Below are 20,644 nucleotides of genomic sequence, written 5' to 3' on the forward strand. Positions count from 1 at the left end.
AGTTTAGCACTGTAAGTTCATAAACCCACCAGTCTCTCACTAGGAGACTGTTGGTTATTTCCTATTGTATTATTACAAATTAAAATTTAATAAGTGTAGGGATATTTCATATTACAGTTTTTCATTCAGTGTATTGGGAGTTCAAATATAAAACGAAGAAAGAAAGAAAGTTTAAACCAATAATATCCTACAGATATAGTTCACACAGAATCTGTTATCTGTAGGCTCTGAATATAAGTATAGTCTCATTTGTGTTTCTCATGTTGAACCTTTTCCCACTTATAACAAAATTTGAAATTTGACATTACCATGAACACGTCAAATTCATCCAATATCCGAAATGGTGATTCCACGGCATCCCACAAAGCTAGAAGGAAACAAACTGTGGCAAATGATCGCTCACCTCCAGACAAAGATTTCAAATCAGAGTTGTAATCTTTGATAGTTTCATTGGTTCGAACCTAAAGATTTAAATTTTTAGAGTTTCTTAACTGCTAAACAGAAATTTAGTTTTCAATTTGCAAACTTGTATTGGAAAAAGCATTCCAGATAAAACTAAAATCACTAAATAACAGAATATTACCACAGTTACACTCAAGAACAAAAACATTCTGATAATTTCTTACAAATATCATCAGAACCTTTTAAAAGAATACTATTTATTAATCTATGTGTACAGAGAGACTCACTTCAATCTTTAATGTTTCTTCCTTGTGATCAAAGAGATTTTCCCATCATAATTCCTCTGAGACAGTGCTGTGATAAACAGATATTTTATCGTGAGACAAAGCTGCTGTCGAATATTCTATAAACCCTTTTCCTCTTCTGAATACCTTCATCTAATGCCTATTTAAAAGAAGATACTCTCTGAAATGTTAACTCATAAGACATATAACGTATTCACACATCAGAGTAAAAGCTTACAATCCACCTTATCACTGCACAAGTAACAACATTTCACCGAGTGAAAACTTTCAACAACTGAAACTTCAACTGAGTATCAACTTTATTTCTTCAACTAAAGAAACTCAACAGTTCTTCTAGTAAAGAAATTATTGGGTTTTTATTTATCATAGTATTTAAACATTGTTTATTGAAAACCTCAACTATTTGTTTAAGTTTAGAACAGGAACTTAATACACTTTGGAACCTATATGCTTGTCACTGCTACTAGCTTCATGTGTAATATGCAACTTTGGTAACCACTTTTTATGAATGTTTGTACCAAAAACATATGCTGATAAAGACAGACAGCCAACAGCATCTACACCCCAATATTCTGGCTATTCAATTTAAATCAGTGAGATTTGACTGTCGCTCCTATGATACTCATGGACCATGACCCTAAAAATGTGTAAGAGTTTGTAGCTACGGACTTTCTTACTAATGGGTATGGAAATACAGACACCAGGCTGTACTATGTCTGACCATAAACAAGTTTTTCATTTGAAACTTAAGTGCTCACTGGACATTACATATCAAATGATTGATCGATCAACACTGTAAATAACTGATACCAAACGCACCTCCATGAATTTCTTCATTTTTTTCATTTCCAGTTGAATCTTTTTGTACTTTTGTTTTGTTTCATAATACTTAACAGTAACTTCCTCCTTGTTGCCATGTCTACAAAAAAACAAAATCAGATTTTAAAAACATTTGATAAAAAGAACACTTAAATTTTTGAAGGGAGCCCACTTAAAACCTTCAGTCTTTAGTTCAATACAAAACACTAGTAAGAAAATACTATTTGATGGAACTGAAAACTACAAAACTACGAATCACTTTATTGTAAACATACATCATGTTACTACATCTTCACAATACAAACCCCATTATCACATCGTTAATAATACAACAAAAAGCATTTCTCGACATACGTCTGTTCTTTCTCTTTTAACTGGGATTCTATCTGTTTCATCTCATTCTCAACGGTGTGAGGTTGACGTCTTGTGTTAACTCGTTCACAGAGGGCTTCTGCTCGTTTCACCTTCGCCTGTAACAAAAGAGAAACATGTTTTGTGGCCAAAGAAAAAAACATGAAACCAAAACTCACAGACTTTGGATTTTAGACCTACAGTCAATTAAACCACTGATTTGTGAACATGGACATCCAAGCTTGTTCTACACTTACTTATTCTACAGTGAATTAAACCACTGATTTGTGAACATGGACATCCAAGTTTGTTTTACACTTACTTATTCTACAGTGAATTAAACCACTGATTTTTGAACATGGACATCCAAGTTTGTTTTACACTTACCTATTCTACAGTGAATTAAACCACTGATTTGTGAACATGGACATCCAAGTTTGTTCTACACTTACTTATTCTACAGTGAATTAAACCACTGATTTGTGAACATGGACATCCAAGTTTGTTTTACACTTACTTATTCTACAGTGAATTAAACCACTGATTTGTGAACATGGACATCAAGTTTGTTTTACACTTACTTATTCTACAGTGAATTAAACCACTGATTTGTGAACATGGACATCCAAGTTTGTTTTACACTTACTTATTCTACAGTGAATTAAACCACTGATTTGTGAACATGGACATCCAAGCTTGTTCTACACTTACTTATTCTACAGTGAATTAAACCACTGATTTGTGAACATGGACATCCAGATTTGTTTTACACTTACTTATTCTACAGTGAATTAAACCACTGATTTGTGAACATGGACATCCAGATTTGTTTTACACTTACTTATTCTACAGTGAATTAAACCACTGATTTGTGAACATGGACATCCAAGCTGGTTTTACATTTACTTATTCTACAGTGAATTAAACCACTGATTTGTGAACATGGACATCCAAGTTTGTTTTACACTTACTTATTCTACAGTGAATTAAACCACTGATTTGTGAACATGGACATCCAAGTTTGTTTTACACTTACTTATTCTACAGTGAATTAAACCACTGATTTGTGAACATGGACATCCAAGCTTGTTTTACACTTACTTATTCCACAGTGAATTAAACCACTGACTTGTGAACATGGACATCCAAGTTTGTTTTACACTTACTTATTCTACAGTGAATTAAACCACTGATTTGTGAACATGGACATCCAAGTTTGTTTTACACTTACTTATTCTACAGTGAATTAAACCACTGATTTGTGAACATGGACATCCAAGTTTGTTTTACACTTACTTATTCTACAGTGAATTAAACCACTGATTTGTGAACATGGACATCCAAGTTTGTTTTACACTTACTTATTCTACAGTGAATTAAACCACTGATTTTTGAACATGGACATCCAAGTTTGTTTTACACTTACCTATTCTACAGTGAATTAAACCACTGATTTGTGAACATGGACATCCAAGTTTGTTCTACACTTACTTATTCTACAGTGAATTAAACCACTGATTTGTGAACATGGACATCCAAGTTTGTTTTACACTTACTTATTCTACAGTGAATTAAACCACTGATTTGTGAACATGGACATCCAAGTTTGTTTTACACTTACTTATTATACAGTGAATTAAACCACTGATTTGTGAACATGGACATCCAAGTTTGTTTTATACTTACTTATTCAACAGTGAATTAAACCACTGATTTGTGAACATGGACATCCAAGTTTGTTTTACACTTACTTATTATACAGTGAATTAAACCACTGATTTGTGAACATGGACATCCAAGCTTGTTTTACACTTACTTATTCTACAGTGAATTAAACCACTGATTTGTGAACATGGACATCCAAGTTTGTTTTACACTTACTTATTATACAGTGAATTAAACCACTGATTTGTGAACATGGACATCCAAGCTTGTTTTACACTTACTTATTCTACAGTGAATTAAACCACTGATTTGTGAACATGAACATCCAAGTTTGTTTTACACTTACTTATTATACAGTGAATTAAACCACTGATTTGTGAACATGGACATCCAAGTTTGTTTTACACTTACTTATTCTACAGTGAATTAAACCACTGATTTGTGAACATGGACATCCAAGTTTGTTTTACACTTACTTATTATACAGTGAATTAAACCACTGATTTATGAACATGGACATCCAAGTTTGTTTTACACTTACTTATTCTACAGTGAATTAAACCACTGATTTGTGAACATGGACATCCAAGTTTGTTTTACACTTACGTATTCTACAGTGAATTATATGCAGCACTAATACTAGATTCAGGTCAAAACAATCTGTCTATGTAGCACTAATACTAGATTGTGGTCAAAACAAGCTGTGTATGTACCACTGATACCAGATTCAGGTCAAATCAATCTGTCTATATAGCACTAATACCAGATCCTAATCAAAACAATCTGTCTATACAGCACAAATACTAGATTCTGGTCAAAACAAGCTGTCTATGTAGCATTAATACTAGATTCTGGTCAAAACAAGCTGTCTATACAGTACTAATACTAAATTCTGGTCAAAACAAGCTGTCTATGTAGCACTAATACTAGATTCTGGTCAAAACAAGCTGTCTATATAGCACTAATGCTAGATTTTGGTCAAAACAAGCTGTCTATGCAGCTCTAATACGAGATTCAGGTCAAAACAAGCTGTCTGTGTTGCACTAATACTAGATTCAGGTCAAAACAATCTGTCGATGTAGCACTAATAATAGATTCAGGTCAAAACAATCTGTCTATGTAGCACTAATATTAGATTGTGGTCAAAACAATCTGTCTATACAGCACTAATACTAGATTCAGGTCAAAACAATCTGTCGATGTAGCACTAATACTAGATTCAGGTCAAAACAATCTGTTGATGTAGCACTAATATTAGATTGTGGTCAAAACAATCTGTCTATACAGCACTAATACTAGATTCAGTTCAAAACAATCTGTCTATGTAGCACTAATATTAGATTGTGGTCAAAACAAGCTGTCTATGTAGCACTAATACTAGATTCAGGTCAAAACAAGCTGTCTATGTTGCACTAATACTAGATTGTGGTCAAAACAATCTGTCCATGTAACACTAACACTAGATTCTGGTCAAAACAAGCTGTCTATGTAGCACTAATACTAGATTCTGGTCAAAACAAGCTGTCTATATAGCACTAATACTAGATTTTGGTCAAAACAATCTGTCTATGCAGCACTAATACTAGATTCAGGTCAAAACAAGCTGTCTATGTAGCACTAATACTAGAGTCTGGTCAAAACAATCTGTCTATCAGTGATGACGAGAAACCCACTTGTTGAGAAAATTTATATGCAAAAACGGCTCGTTTGGGCTGAGAAAACACTTTTACATAGAAGAGCGAACAACGTTTCGACCTTCTTCGGTCATCGCCAGGTTCACAAAGAAAGAGGTAACTGACCGGAAACTGACCACATGTTTGAAAGGGGTTGTGTAACTGTGTGTCGAAATGTAGAGGGCAGTATTAGATGTTTGAATATATAATTTTATTTATTTTATTATATTAATATAGGTATAAAGGCATTCCTTTATATTGGTTTATTTTGGGTTTAAGTTGTTGTATAAGTAAGCCGTTTTTGCATATAAATCTGTCTATGTAGCACTAATACTAGATTCAGGTCAAAACAAGCTGTCTATCTAGCACTAATACTAGATTCAGGTCAAAACAAGCTGTTTATGTTACTCTAATACTAGATTCAGGTCAAAACAATCTGTCTATATAGCATTAATACTAGATTCTGGTCAAAACAATCTGTCTATACAGCACTAATACCAGATTCTGGTAAAAAAAATCTGTCTATATAGCACTAACACTAGATTCTGGTCAAAACAATCTGTCTATACAGCACTAATACTAGATTCTGGTCAAAACAATCTGTCTATACAGCACTAATACTAGATTCTGGTCAAAACAATCTGTCCATGTAACACTAATACTAGATTCTGGTCAAAACAAGCTGTCTATGTAGCACTAATACTAGATTCAGGTCAAAACAAGCTGTCTATGTACCACTGATACCAGATTCAGGTCAAAACAATCTGTCTATACAGCACTAATACTAGATCCTGGTCAAAACAATCTGTCACAGCACAAATACTAGATTCTGGTCAAAACAAGCTGTCTATGTAGCACTAATACTAGATTCTGGTCAAAACAATCTGTCTATACAGCACTAATACTAGATTGTGGTCAAAACAATCTGTCTATACAGCACTAATACCAGATTCTGGTCAAAAAAATCTGTCTATATAGCACTAACACTAGATTCTGGTCAAAACAATCTGTCTATACAGCACTAATACTAGATTCTGGTCAAAACAATCTGTCTATACAGCACTAATACTAGATTCTGGTCAAAACAATCTGTCTATACAGCACTAATACTAGATTCTGGTCAAAACAATCTGTCTATACAGCACTAATACCAGATTCTGGTAAAAAAAATCTGTCTATATAGCACTAACACTAGATTCTGGTCAAAACAATCTGTCTATACTGCACTAATACTAGATTCAGGTCAAAACAAGCTCTATATGTAGCACTAATACTAGATTCTGGTGTCAATGTGCCTATTCAGCACTAATAGTAAATTCTGTCTATATAGCACTGAACATTATTCCAGTTATGAATAAAGCTAATTGTACACTCTGCTCTAACTTTAATTATAATTATCATAATGTTATTAATATTATTATTATACTATAACAGAATATCTTGTCTCTTCACTGATAACAATATATAATGAAAATAAAAACTTTCAAGGTTCGACCAGTTCTGGAGATTAAGGTTAGTTCTAAATCTATGTTTCAAGATAAATACAAAATAATCCTTATGATAAAAATATCTATATAAGAAAATATGGGAAACAAATTATGGATTCATCCTAAAACCTCTACAACAAGTTGTAAGCCACATTACATCCTAAAACATCTACAACAAGTTGTAAGCCGATCTAAGAACGTTCATAAAAGACAGTTCATAAGTCGTATAAGAGAAGATGTTAACACCATGTCTTTAGTTAAGTTTAAAAAACGTAAACAAGCCCTACATAAATGTGATGTATCCATCCATTCTGATTTGTTTAAGGTCTTGGTAAGGGCCAACAATAAACTATGTTTTTACTGATTTAGATACTTATAGTTTTACTTATGTACTGAAGTTTGTACCGTCTGTAGCAAAGCAATTTTAAACAACACAAATAAATACCGTCTCTTGTTTGTCTGTTTTTCAAAAACATACAGATATTGTTTCTATGGTAGAAAAAGAATAACTTATTTCATTCTTCATTAAACTGTGTGTCCTACTAGGATACGGCTTTTTTTCACTAACACAGAAATACAAGTATGAATCTGTTACAATAACCAATTCTTTCTTTTCCTTTTCACAGGTTAATTCTTGTTCTAAATATGACTGTATTACTTCTTTAAACAAACACAACTTTGTTTTGGAAAGGTTCCCGACAGTAACGTTACTTGATGTCCAAAAACCAAAACTTAAACATATGTATACAAAACTAAGTTATAGATACTGTTTAATTAACAGTATCACAACATACTTTATGTGTGCTTTAAATAGTATAATTTTGTGTATGCAAGTAATTCCAACTTACAAAGTCGAACAATATAATGTTACCATATGAGGTCTACATGTTCTTTTGTAAAGTCCCAATGACTTCAATTATTTTGAATTATTTTGTATAAGCCTGAGTCAGTAAGTATGCTGTTTACGCTGATGAAGTGAGAACAGAGAAACGTTGGCTTACAAACAAAACATTTGTCTTCTGGAGTAATATGTTACATTCTATTCATCTTTGTTTAAAAAACAAACACACACTGTAAATTCTCTTAAATATAAATTTAATTTCTAAATCCATCTATAAAATTTTCTTGAAGAAATATATTATTTTGTGCATACAATAGTGGACCATGTAAACTCTGATAATAAATATGAATTATTTCCGATTAAAAGTTCTGAAAGAGATCAAGCGATCTATGTTGAAAAACTAAGGTAACATCAGAACTACAGAAACAAATGTACCGCAGCAATCTATTTTATTAAACCCATAGTTTCTGGGGCTATTTGTAGAATGAGAGTACTGGGAGTTGATTTATCATATGATACTCACATCACAATCCTTTTTAGCAATTTCAAACTCTCTTCTCATCCTTGCAACTGTCTCTGCATGTTTCTTTAGTTTATCTTGGTAATGACGTCGGCTTGCTTTAAGCTGTTCTATTTCACTGTCAATTTGATTCAGTTTTTCCTGGAATAATGATTATAATGAATCACATATGATCTACAACTATTTAACAAACAATGATTATAATCAATCACATATGATGTACAACTATTTAAAAAACAATGATTACAATGAATCACATACAATGTACAACTATTTAACAAACAATGATTACAATGAATCACATATGATGAACAACTATTTAACAAACAATGATTATAATGAATCACATATGATGTATAACTATTTAACAAACAATGATTATAATGAATCACACACGGTGTACAACTATTTAACAAACAATGATTATAATGAATCACATATGATGTACAACTATTTAACAAACAATGATTATAATGAATCACATATGGTGTACAACTATTTAACAAACAATGATTACAATGAATCACATATGGTGTACAACTATTTAACAAACAATGATTACAATGAATCACATATGGTGTAGAACTATTTAACAAACAATGATTAGAATAAATCACATATGATGTACAACTATTTAACAAAGACTGATTAGAATGAATCACATATGATGTACAACTATTTAGCAAACAATGATTATAATGAATCACATATGATGTACAACTATTTAACAAACAATGATTACAATGAATCACATATGGAGTACAACTATTTAACAAACAATGATTATCATGAATCACATATGGTGTACAACTATTTAACAAACAATGATTATAATGAATCTCATATGGTGTACAACTATTTAACAAACAAAGATTATAATGAATCACATATGATGTACAACTATTTAACAAACAATGATTAGAATAAATCACATATGGTGTACAACTATTTAACAAACAATGATTACAATGAATCACATATGGTGTACAACTATTTAACAAACAATGATTAGAATAAATCACATATGGTGTACAACTATTTAACAAACAATGATTACAATGAATCACATATGGTGTACAACTATTTAACAAACAATGATTATAATGAATCACATATGGTGTACAACTATTTAACAAACAATGATTACAATGAATCACATATGATGTACAACTATTTAACAAACAATGATTACAATGAATCACATATGGTGTACAACTATTTAACAAACAATGATTATAATGAATCACATATGGTGTACAACTATTTAACAAACAGTGATTATAATGAATCACATATGGTGTACAACTATTTAAGAAACAATGATTATAATAAATCACATATGATGTACAACTATTTAAGAAACAATGATTATAATAAATCACATATGGTGTACAACTATTTAACAAACAATGATTAGAATAAATCACATATGATGTACAACTATTTAACAAACAATGATTACAATGAATCACATATGATGTACAACTATTTAACAAACAATGATTACAATGAATCACATATGATGTACAACTATTTACCAAACAATGATTACAATGAATCACATATGGTGTACAACTATTTAACAAACAATGATTATAATGAATCACATATGGTGTACAACTATTTAACAAACAATGATTAGAATAAATCACATATGATGTACAACTATTTAACAAACAATGATTATAATGAATCACACACGGTGTACAACTATTTAACAAACAATGATTATAATGAATCACATATGGTATACAACTATTTAACAAACAATGATTATAATGAATCACATATGGTGTACAACTATTTAAGAAACAATGATTATAATAAATCACATACGATGTACAACTATTTAAGAAACAATGATTATAATAAATCACATATGGTGTACAACTATTTAACAAACAATGATTACAATGAATCACATATGATCTACAACTATTTAACAAACAATGATTATAATGAATCACATATGATCTACAACTATTTAACAAACAATGATTATAATGAATCACATATGATGTACAACTATTTAACAATGATTACAATGAATCACATATGATGTACAACTATTTAACAATGATTACAATGAATCACATATGATGTACAACTATTTAACAAACAATGATTATATTGAGTCACATATGGTGCACAACTATTTAACAAACAATGATTAGAATAAATCACATATGTTGTACAACTATTTAACAAACAATGATTATAATGAATCACATATGGTGTACAACTATTTAAGAAACAATGATTATAATGAATCACATATGGTGTACAACTATATAACAAACAATGATTATAATGAATCACATATGATGTACAACTGTTTAACAAACAATGATTATAATGAATCACATATGATGTACAACTCTAAGAAACAATGATTACAATGAATCACATATGATGTACAACTCTTCAATAAATAAGTGATCACATTTCAGTTTATATGAATTAGCTCAGAACAATCACTAACCACTGGCCATGCTCCTACTGTATCACCAGTTTGTGATACATCATGACTGATACCATACTTGTTGTTGTTACACCATGCTCCTACTGTATCACCAGTTTGTGATACATCATGACTGATACCATACTTGTTGTTCTTACACCATGCTCCTACTGTATCACCAGTTTGTGATACATCATGACTGATACCATACTTGTTGTTACACCATGCTCCTACTGTATCACCAGTTTGTGATACATCATGACTGATACCATACTTGTTGTTGTTACACCATGCTCCTACTGTATCACCAGTTTGTGACACATCATGACTGATACCATACTTGTTGTTACACCATGCTCCTACTGTATCACCAGTTTGTGATACATCATGACTGATACCATACTTGTTGTTGTTACACCATGCTCCTACTGTATCACCAGTTTGTGACACATCATGACTGATACCATACTTGTTGTTGTTACACCATGCTCCTACTGTATCACCAGTTTGTGATACATCATGACTGATACCATACTTGTTGTTGTTACACCATGCTCCTACTGTATCACCAGTTTGTGATACATCATGACTGATACCATACTTGTTGTTACACCATGCTTCTACTGTATCACCAGTTTGTGATACATCATGACTGATACCATACTTGTTGTTGTTACACCATGCTCCTACTGTATCACCAGTTTGTGATACATCATGACTGATACCATACTTGTTGTTCTTACACCATGCTCCTACTGTATCACCAGTTTGTGATACATCATGACTGATACCATACTTGTTGTTCTTACACCATGCTCCTACTGTATCACCAGTTTGTGATACATCATGACTGATACCATACTTGTTGTTCTTACACCATGCTCCTACTGTTTCACCAGTTTGTGATACATCATGACTGATACCATACTTGTTGTTGTTACACCATGCTCCTACTGTATCACCAGTTTGTGATACATCATGACTGATACCATACTTGTTGTTGTTACACCATGCTCCTACTGTATCACCAGTTTGTGACACATCATGACTGATACCATACTTGTTGTTGTTACACCATGCTCCTACTGTATCACCAGTTTGTGACACATCATGACTGACACCATACTTGTTGTTACACCATGCTCCTACTGTATCACCAGTTTGTGATACATCATGACTGATACCATACTTGTTGTTCTTACACCATGCTCCTACTGTATCACCAGTTTGTGATACATCATGACTGATACCATACTTGTTGTTACACCATGCTCCTACTGTATCACCAGTTTGTGATACATCATGACTGATACCATACTTGTTGTTCTTACATCATGCTCCTACTGTATCACCAGTTTGTGACACATCATGACTGATACCATACTTGTTGTTGTTACACCATGCTCCTACTGTATCACCAGTTTGTGACACATCATGACTGACACCATACTTGTTGTTCTTACACCATGCTCCTACTGTATCACCAGTTTGTGAAACATCATGACTGATACCATACTTGTTGTTCTTACACCATGCTCCTACTATATCACCAGTTTGTGAAACATCATGACTGATACCATACTTGTTGTTCTTACATCATGCTCCTACTGTATCACCAGTTTGTGATACATCATGACTGATACCATACTTGTTGTTGTTACACCATGCTCCTACTGTATCACCAGTTTGTGACACATCATGACTGACACCATACTTGTTGTTACACCATGCTCCTACTGTATCACCAGTTTGTGATACATCATGACTGATACCATACTTGTTGTTGTTACACCATGCTCCTACTGTATCACCAGTTTGTGACACATCATGACTGATACCATACTTGTTGTTACACCATGCTCCTACTGTATCACCAGTTTGTGATACATCATGACTGATACCATACTTGTTTTTGTTACACCATGCTCCTACTGTATCACCAGTTTGTGATACATCATGACTGATACCATACTTGTTGTTCCTACACATTGCTCTTACTGTATCACCAGTTTGTGACACATCATGACTGACACCATACTTGTTGTTGTTACACCATGCTCCTACTGTATCACCAGTTTGTGACACATCATGACTGATACCATACTTGTTGTTCTTACACCATGCTCCTACTGTATCACCAGTTTGTTTCACATCATGACTGATACCATACTTGTTGTTCTTACACCATGCTCCTACTGTATCACCAGTTTGTTTCACATCATGACTGACACCATACTTGTTGTTACACCATGCTCCTACTGTATCACCAGTTTGTGATACATCATGACTGATACCATACTTGTTGTTGTTACACCATGCTCCTACTGTATCACCAGTTTGTGATACATCATGACTGATACCATACTTGTTGTTGTTACACCATTCTCCTACTGTATCACCAGTTTGTGACACATCATGACTGATACCATACTTGTTGTTGTTACACCATGCTCCTACTGTATCACCAGTTTGTGACACATCATGACTGATACCATACTTGTTGTTCTTACACCATGCTCCTACTGTATCACCAGTTTGTTTCACATCATGACTGATACCATACTTGTTGTTCTTACACCATGCTCCTACTGTATCACCAGTTTGTTTCACATCATGACTGACACCATACTTGTTGTTACACCATGCTCCTACTGTATCACCAGTTTGTGATACATCATGACTGATACCATACTTGTTGTTGTTACACCATGCTCCTACTGTATCACCAGTTTGTGATACATCATGACTGATACCATACTTGTTGTTGTTACACCATTCTCCTACTGTATCACCAGTTTGTGACACATCATGACTGATACCATACTTGTTGTTACACCATGCTCCTACTGTATCACCAGTTTGTGACACATCATGACTGATACCATACTTGTTGTTACACCATGCTCCTACTGTATCACCAGTTTGTGATACATCATGACTGATACCATACTTGTTGTTATACCATGCTCCTACTGTATCACCAGTTTGTGACACATCATGACTGATACCATACTTGTTGTTGTTACACTTATGAAATTAAACCCCAGATCTTTTAAACACAAAATTACATTGCTCAATTAGATTCTTATATATATTTCAACGAATAGAAAGAGAAAAGAATGCTGAACAATATCCAACTCTAAAGCAATTATTTTCACTTTTGGAGAAACTTGAGGTAATAAAAATCTTCTTTCTTCTAGAATACAAGGAAACATTTCCAAACCATCCCCATGTCATTATAAACACCTTGTACAAAGAATCTGTTGGCAACAGCAACCAGAATGTAAAAAACGTTTAAACTGAATGCTTATAAGTAAAACAAAAGAATAATGTAACATTAAAACAGAGATGTTGGACACATAAAAATAACAGAACTATCTGGTACTACTGATCTGATTTAGTTTAGAGTTACTAACAGAGAGTGGTTTATCTAAAACTAGGTTTATCGATGTTATTAGTGGGGGTAGTATTCCCTCAAAATGGGGATTACTGAACAGAGGTGATAAGCACTGAAATCATTCTGTGTAGCTTGGAGAAATAAAAGATAGCTGTTAGCAACATCCGGCAGGAAAACAGTTTTCAGATAACTCATTTACTAGGAAGGTTCAAAACTTTCAAAAACACTGATGTTTAAGACACGGTACGTCCGTCAGTCTCGTATAACAAATAGTTGGTAAAGTACATCCGTCAGTTTGGTATAACAAATAGTTGGTAAAGTACGTCCGTCAGTCTTGTAAAACAAATAGTTGGTAAAGTACGTCCGTCAGTCTTGTATAACAAATGGTGAAGTACGCCTGTCAATCTCAGATAACAAATAGTTGGTAAAAGTGCGTCCGTCAGTCTCAGATAACAAATAGTTGGTAAAGTACGTCCGTCAGTCTCGTATAACAAATAGTTGGTAAAGTACGTCCTTCAGTCTTGTGTAACAAATAGTTGGTAAAGTACGTCCTTCAGTCTTGTGTAACAAATAGTTGGTAAAGAACGTCCGTCAGTCTCATATAACAAATAGTTGGTAAAGTACGTCCTTCAGTCTTGTGTAACAAATAGTTGGTAAAGTACGTCCGTCAGTCTCGTATAACAAATAGTTGGTAAAGTACGTCCGTCAGTCTTGTATAACAAATAGTTGGTAAAGTACGTCCGTCAGTCTCGTATAACAAATAGTTGGTAAAGTACGTCCTTCAGTCTCGTATAACAAATAGTTGGTAAAGTACGTCCTTCAGTCTCGTGTAACAAATAGTTGGTAAAGTACGTCCTTCAGTCTTGTGTAACAAATAGTTGGTAAAGAACGACCGTCAGTCTCGTATAACAAATAGTTGGTAAAGTACGTCCTTCAGTCTTGTATAACAAATAGTTGGTAAAGTACGTCCTTCAGTCTTGTATAACAAATAGTTGGTAAAAGCACGTCCTTCAGTCTTGTATAACAAATAGTTGGTAAAGTACGTCCTTCAGTCTTGTGTAACAAATAGTTGGTAAAATGCGTCCTTCAGTCTTGTATAACAAATAGTTGGTAAGCACGTCCTTCAGTCTCAGATAACAAATAGTTGGTAAAGTACGTCCTTCAGTCTTGTATAACAAATAGTTGGTAAAGTACGTCCTTCAGTCTTGTATAACAAATAGTTGGTAAAGTACGTCCTTCAGTCTTGTATAACAAATAGTTGGTAAAGTACGTCCTTCAGTCTTGTATAACAAATAGTTGGTAAAGTACGTCCTTCAGTCTTGTATAACAAATAGTTGGTAAAGTACGTCCTTCAGTCTTGTATAACAAATAGTTGGTAAAGTACGTCCTTCAGTCTTGTATAACAAATAGTTGGTAAAGTATGTCCGTCAGTCTCAGATAACAAATAGTTGGTAAAGCACGTCCGTCAGTCTCATATAACAAATAGTTGGTAAAGCACGTCCTTCAGTCTCAGTATAACAAATAGTTGGTAAAGCACGTCGGTCAGTCTCAGATAACAAATAGTTGGTAAAAGCACGTCCTTCAGTCTTGTATAACAAATAGTTGGTAAAGTATCGTCCTTCAGTCTTGTATAACAAATAGTTGGTAAAGCACGTCCTTCAGTCTTGTATAACAAATAGTTGGTAAAGTGCGTCCTTCAGTCTTGTATAACAAATAGTTGGTAAAGTACGTCCTTCAGTCTTGTATAACAAATAGTTGGTAAAGTACGTCCTTCAGTCTTGTATAACAAATAGTTGGTAAAGTACGTCCTTCAGTCTTGTATAACAAATAGTTGGTAAAGTACGTCCTTCAGTCTTGTATAACAAATAGTTGGTAAAGTACGTCCTTCAGTCTTGTATAACAAATAGTTGGTAAAGTATGTCCGTCAGTCTCGTATAACAAATAGTTGGTAAAGTACGTCCGTCAGTCTCGTATAACAAATAGTTGGTAAAGTACGTCCGTCAGTCTTGTATAACAAATAGTTGGTAAAGTACTTCCGTCAGTCTCGTATAACAAATAGTTAGTAAACGTGTACTGTTTTTTAAATCAGAATATAGTCTGTAACACTACCTTGACAGGATGAGTTTCGTTCAACAAGTATTTAATCCTTGTATCCAAACTCTGACATTTATCATCCACCTGCTTCAATTCCTTTAACGCTTCTTCAACCACAATCTTAATTTTCTCTAGTTCTGCTTCATATTTTTCCAGTTTCTGGACCAGGAGGGAAACTTCATCATCCTAATTTAACACAAATAAATAGATGAAACTTAAACACTGTAACCATCTTAATGTTCCAGTGACACAAAATATTAACTTCATTTTACTCTCTAACAGTTTACCTAAAACTAAACAAACATTCATGTTTCAAGCTGATTTTTTAAGAAAATCTACAGAATTTACTTTGTTTTTTAAAGACATAAACGAGAAGAGCTTGTGAAAACATTTCTAAAAACAAGGTGTTTCTTTCTCAGTTAAATAACAGCTAAATAATAATGTGAATGAAACAAATACACATTACTTAACATCAGAGCATGCCCAATATGATAATATATACAAGCACACAGTAAAACTCACATATATGTGAACTTCATGACACATTTTAAACACAACTAACGTCCCTGGCTACAGAGTTCCTGAGTTAAACCATATTTGTAATCTGATTCTTTATCTGAAAAACTGACACTATGATACAAAGCTATTATTGATGTGCTTGGAATACCACTAGATTCGTACCAGAGCACTGACGTTCACGGGATCGGGTTCTTCAGTGTTCCGCAGGTCATTTATTTCCAGATTCGTGCGGGCTATTGACTGATTAATCTTGGCAACTTGCACATCAGCAATGTGCATCTCCTTTTCATTTGACTGCTTCAGTTCAGAAGTTTCCTGCAAAAATCTCTGCATTTCCCGAATTTGACCGTAAACACACGCTGCTTCCTGCTTCTTGACTCTACAATTATTAACATTTACTTTAATTGAAGTAATTTAATAAAGAGAAAGCACAGATAAAAACTACCAATAATGATGTCTGTACTTTCACAATAAATAAATAAAACAAAACAAGAAGAAATTCTCAACAGCCACAGCACTTTACGTTCTTTCGGGTATGATTGGAGTAAATTAGTCGGTGAGCCCTTTCTTTCAGCCATTTTTCGTGTGCCAGCAATATCAAGCTATGAGGCGTGCATGTACCCGATTTTATCACTCAACAGGATCTATACCAGTCTACTCTCAAACTAAAATTCTTTAAGGCAGGATTGGAGTATATAAATATATGAAACCTTGGGTGTGGTCAAATACATCAACTGAAAGGGTTTGGAGTCTTCACTCCAAAACTGTAATTAGATCAGAATTTGGCCAAGAGACAACAGAGCTATAAGCTAAATGTATGTACTTGAAAATATCCTGGAGTGATCTGACGACACATGGCTGAAAAATGTCAATCATCTCATACACGAATACAAAAAAAGGAGATGTTTTGAATAAGTGTGTTGAAGTAAGTTAGAAGGTTTTATTTAATACAACTCTTGTGATAATAAAGCACCCATAGGATAAATAGTTTGATAAATCACATTCAAAGAAATCCAAGAACTTTCTTGTGGTTGAACACAAGAAGAAAGGTTCACCTGTTGAAGGTTTCACCAGGTTTATTTTCAAACAATGATAAGATAAATTTAGATAAATAAAAAAGCTAACAACATGGTTAATTTATAAAAAACAAATATTTAAATTGTGATAAATTTCTTGAGTGAAGACTCACTCATCAGACCTGACAAACAAAATGTGGGCAGCAAATTGATATGTTGAAAATATGTGGAATAAATAATATGAAATAATAATAAACCTTTGTAGCTGTAAATATTTATACTAAAAGTAATAAACCGTTGTAGCTGTAAATATTTATACTAAATAATAATAAACCTTTGTAGATGTAAATATTTATACTAAAAATAAACCTTTGTTGCTGTAAATATTTATACTAAATAATAATAAACCTTTGTAGATGTAAATATTTATACCAAAAATAATAAACCTTTGTAGATGTAAATATTTATACTAAAAATAATAAACCTTTGTTGCTGTAAATATTTATACCAAAAATAATAAACCTTTGTAGCTGTAAATATTTATACTAAAAATAATAAACCTTTGTAGCTGTAAATATTTATACCAAAAATAATAAACCTTTGTTGATGTAAATATTTATACTAAAAATAATAAACCTTTGTAGATGTAAATATTTATACTAAATAATAATAAACCTTTGTAGATGTAAATATTTATACTAAAAATAATAAACCTTTGTTGCTGTAAATATTTATACCAAAAATAATAAACCTTTGTAGCTGTAAATATTTATACTAAAAATAATAAACCTTTGTAGCTGTAAATATTTGTACTAAATAATAATAAACCTTTGTAGATGTATATATTTATACTAAAAATAATAAACCTTTGTTGCTGTAAATATTTATACCAAAAATAATAAACCTTTGTAGCTGTAAATATTTATACTAAAAATAATAAACCTTTGTAGATGTAAATATTTATACTAAAAATAATAAACCTTTGTAGCTGTAAATATTTATACCAAAAATAATAAACCTTTGTTGATGTAAATATTTATACTAAAAATAATAAACCTTTGTAAATGTAAATATTTATACTAAATAATAATAAACCTTTGTAGATGTAAATATTTATACTAAAAATAATAAACCTTTGTTGCTGTAAATATTTATACCAAAAATAATAAACCTTTGTAGCTGTAAATATTTATACTAAAAATAATAAACCTTTGTAGCTGTAAATATTTGTACTAAATAATAATAAACCTTTGTAGATGTATATATTTATACTAAAAATAATAAACCTTTGTTGCTGTAAATATTTATACTAAAAATAATAATAAACCTTTGTAGCTGTAAATATTTATACTAAAAATAATAAACCTTTGTAGCTGTAAATATTTATACTAAATAATAATAAACCTTTGTAGCTGTAAATATTTATACTAAATAATAATAAACCTTTGTAACTGTAAATATTTATACTAAATAATAATAAACCTTTGTAGATGTAAATATTTATACTAAAAAATAATAAACCTTTGTAGCTGTAAATATTTATACTAAAAATAATAAACCTTTGTAGCTGTAAATAATTATACTACAAATAATAAACCTTTGTAGATGTATATATTTATACTACAAATAATAAACCTTTGTTGCTGTAAATATTTATACTAAATAATAATAAACCTTTGTAGATGTAAATATTTATATTAAAAATAATAAACCTTTGTAGCTGTAAATATTTATACTAAAAATAATAAACCTTTGTAGCTGTAAATATTTATACCAAAAATAATAAACCTTTGTAGCTGTAAATATTTATACTAAATAATAATAAACCTTTGTAGCTGTAAATATTTATACTAAATAATAATAAACCTTTGTAACTGTAAATATTTATACTAAATAATAATAAACCTTTGTAGATGTAAATATTTATACTAAAAAATAATAAACCTTTGTAGCTGTAAATATTTATACTAAAAATAATAAACCTTTGTAGCTGTAAATAATTATACTAAAAATAATAAACCTTTGTAGCTGTAAATATTTATACTAGAAAGAATAAACCTTTGTAGCTGTAGATATTTATGCTAAAAATAATAAACCTTTGTAGATGTAAATATTTATACTAAAAAATAATAAACCTTTGTAGCTGTAAATATTTATACTAAATAATAATAAACCTTTGTAACTGTAAATATTTATACTAAATAATAATAAACCTTTGTAGCTGTAAATATTTATACTAAAACATCGATCAACATATTTGCAATTTTCAGGAAAGTTCCGTTCTGAGAAATTTGAATCTGTGAAACGTGTTTTTGAATCTCAAAAGAATCTTTTCATGAGAAAGTTTGCTGAAAATGAATCTGTCACTCGTACAAGTTACAAAATGGTGCATAGGATGGCAGAGCAAGGAAAACCTTTTACTGACAGCAACTTCATCAAAGAGTGTCTGATAGAAACGGTAAATGAGCTGTGTCCTGAAAAAGCCAATTTCTTTGAAAGTATTGGCCTTTCAGCAACTTCAGTTGTACGGAGAGCAGAAGAACTTGGAGAGAGCATCGCATTACACATAAGCCAAAAAGGTAAAAACTTTCTATGGTATTCTCTGGCACTGGATGAGTAAACTGTTCTCTCGAGTACGTCACAACTTCTCATGTTCATTCGTGGAGTTAATTTGGACTTTCAGATCACGGAAGAGTTGGCATCAGTTTGCAGCATGCACGGAAGAACAACTGGAGAAGACATTTTCATGGAAGTACATAAAAGTTTGCAAGACTATAACCTTCAGTAAAATCAGCTTAGAGGTGTAACAGTTGATGGAGGAAAAAACATGGCTGGGGTCTGGTGGGGCTGATCAGGAAACAGTTGGAAGATCTTCAACTCCCAAGTGCTCTGTTCATACACTGCATCAAACATTAGCAAGCACTCTGTGGAAAAAACTTAGATATTTCTTGCAAACTGAAACCAGTCATTTCTACAGTGAACTTAATTTGGGGTCATGCACTTAATCATTGCCAGTAAAAGGCGATTCTTGAAAAAATGGATTCAGATTTCTGTGACTTGCTTTATCACACGGTGGTGAGGTGGCTCAGCTGCA

The 20,644-nt window shown here is 32.1% G+C and overlaps 1 protein-coding gene across 1 annotated transcript in view; it reads right to left on the bottom strand.

Annotated features, from left to right (window-relative positions):
* LOC143241621 (structural maintenance of chromosomes protein 6-like) overlaps positions 1-20,644 on the bottom strand; it is a 40,692-nt gene that overhangs the window by 1,811 nt on the left and 18,237 nt on the right. The window contains exons 5-11 of the mRNA XM_076484798.1: positions 16,697-16,913; positions 16,031-16,201; positions 8,067-8,204; positions 1,881-1,996; positions 1,527-1,626; positions 690-846; positions 309-461 (exon numbers count right to left, since the gene is read on the bottom strand). Coding sequence (XP_076340913.1) covers positions 775-846; positions 1,527-1,626; positions 1,881-1,996; positions 8,067-8,204; positions 16,031-16,201; positions 16,697-16,913 — 814 coding nt within the window. The 3' untranslated portion in view covers positions 309-461; positions 690-774. The remainder of the gene's footprint in view (positions 1-308; positions 462-689; positions 847-1,526; positions 1,627-1,880; positions 1,997-8,066; positions 8,205-16,030; positions 16,202-16,696; positions 16,914-20,644) is intronic.

The sequence above is a fragment of the Tachypleus tridentatus genome, unplaced genomic scaffold (assembly GCF_004210375.1).
Source record: "Tachypleus tridentatus isolate NWPU-2018 unplaced genomic scaffold, ASM421037v1 Hic_cluster_1, whole genome shotgun sequence".
NCBI classification, from domain to species: domain Eukaryota; kingdom Metazoa; phylum Arthropoda; class Merostomata; order Xiphosura; family Limulidae; genus Tachypleus; species Tachypleus tridentatus.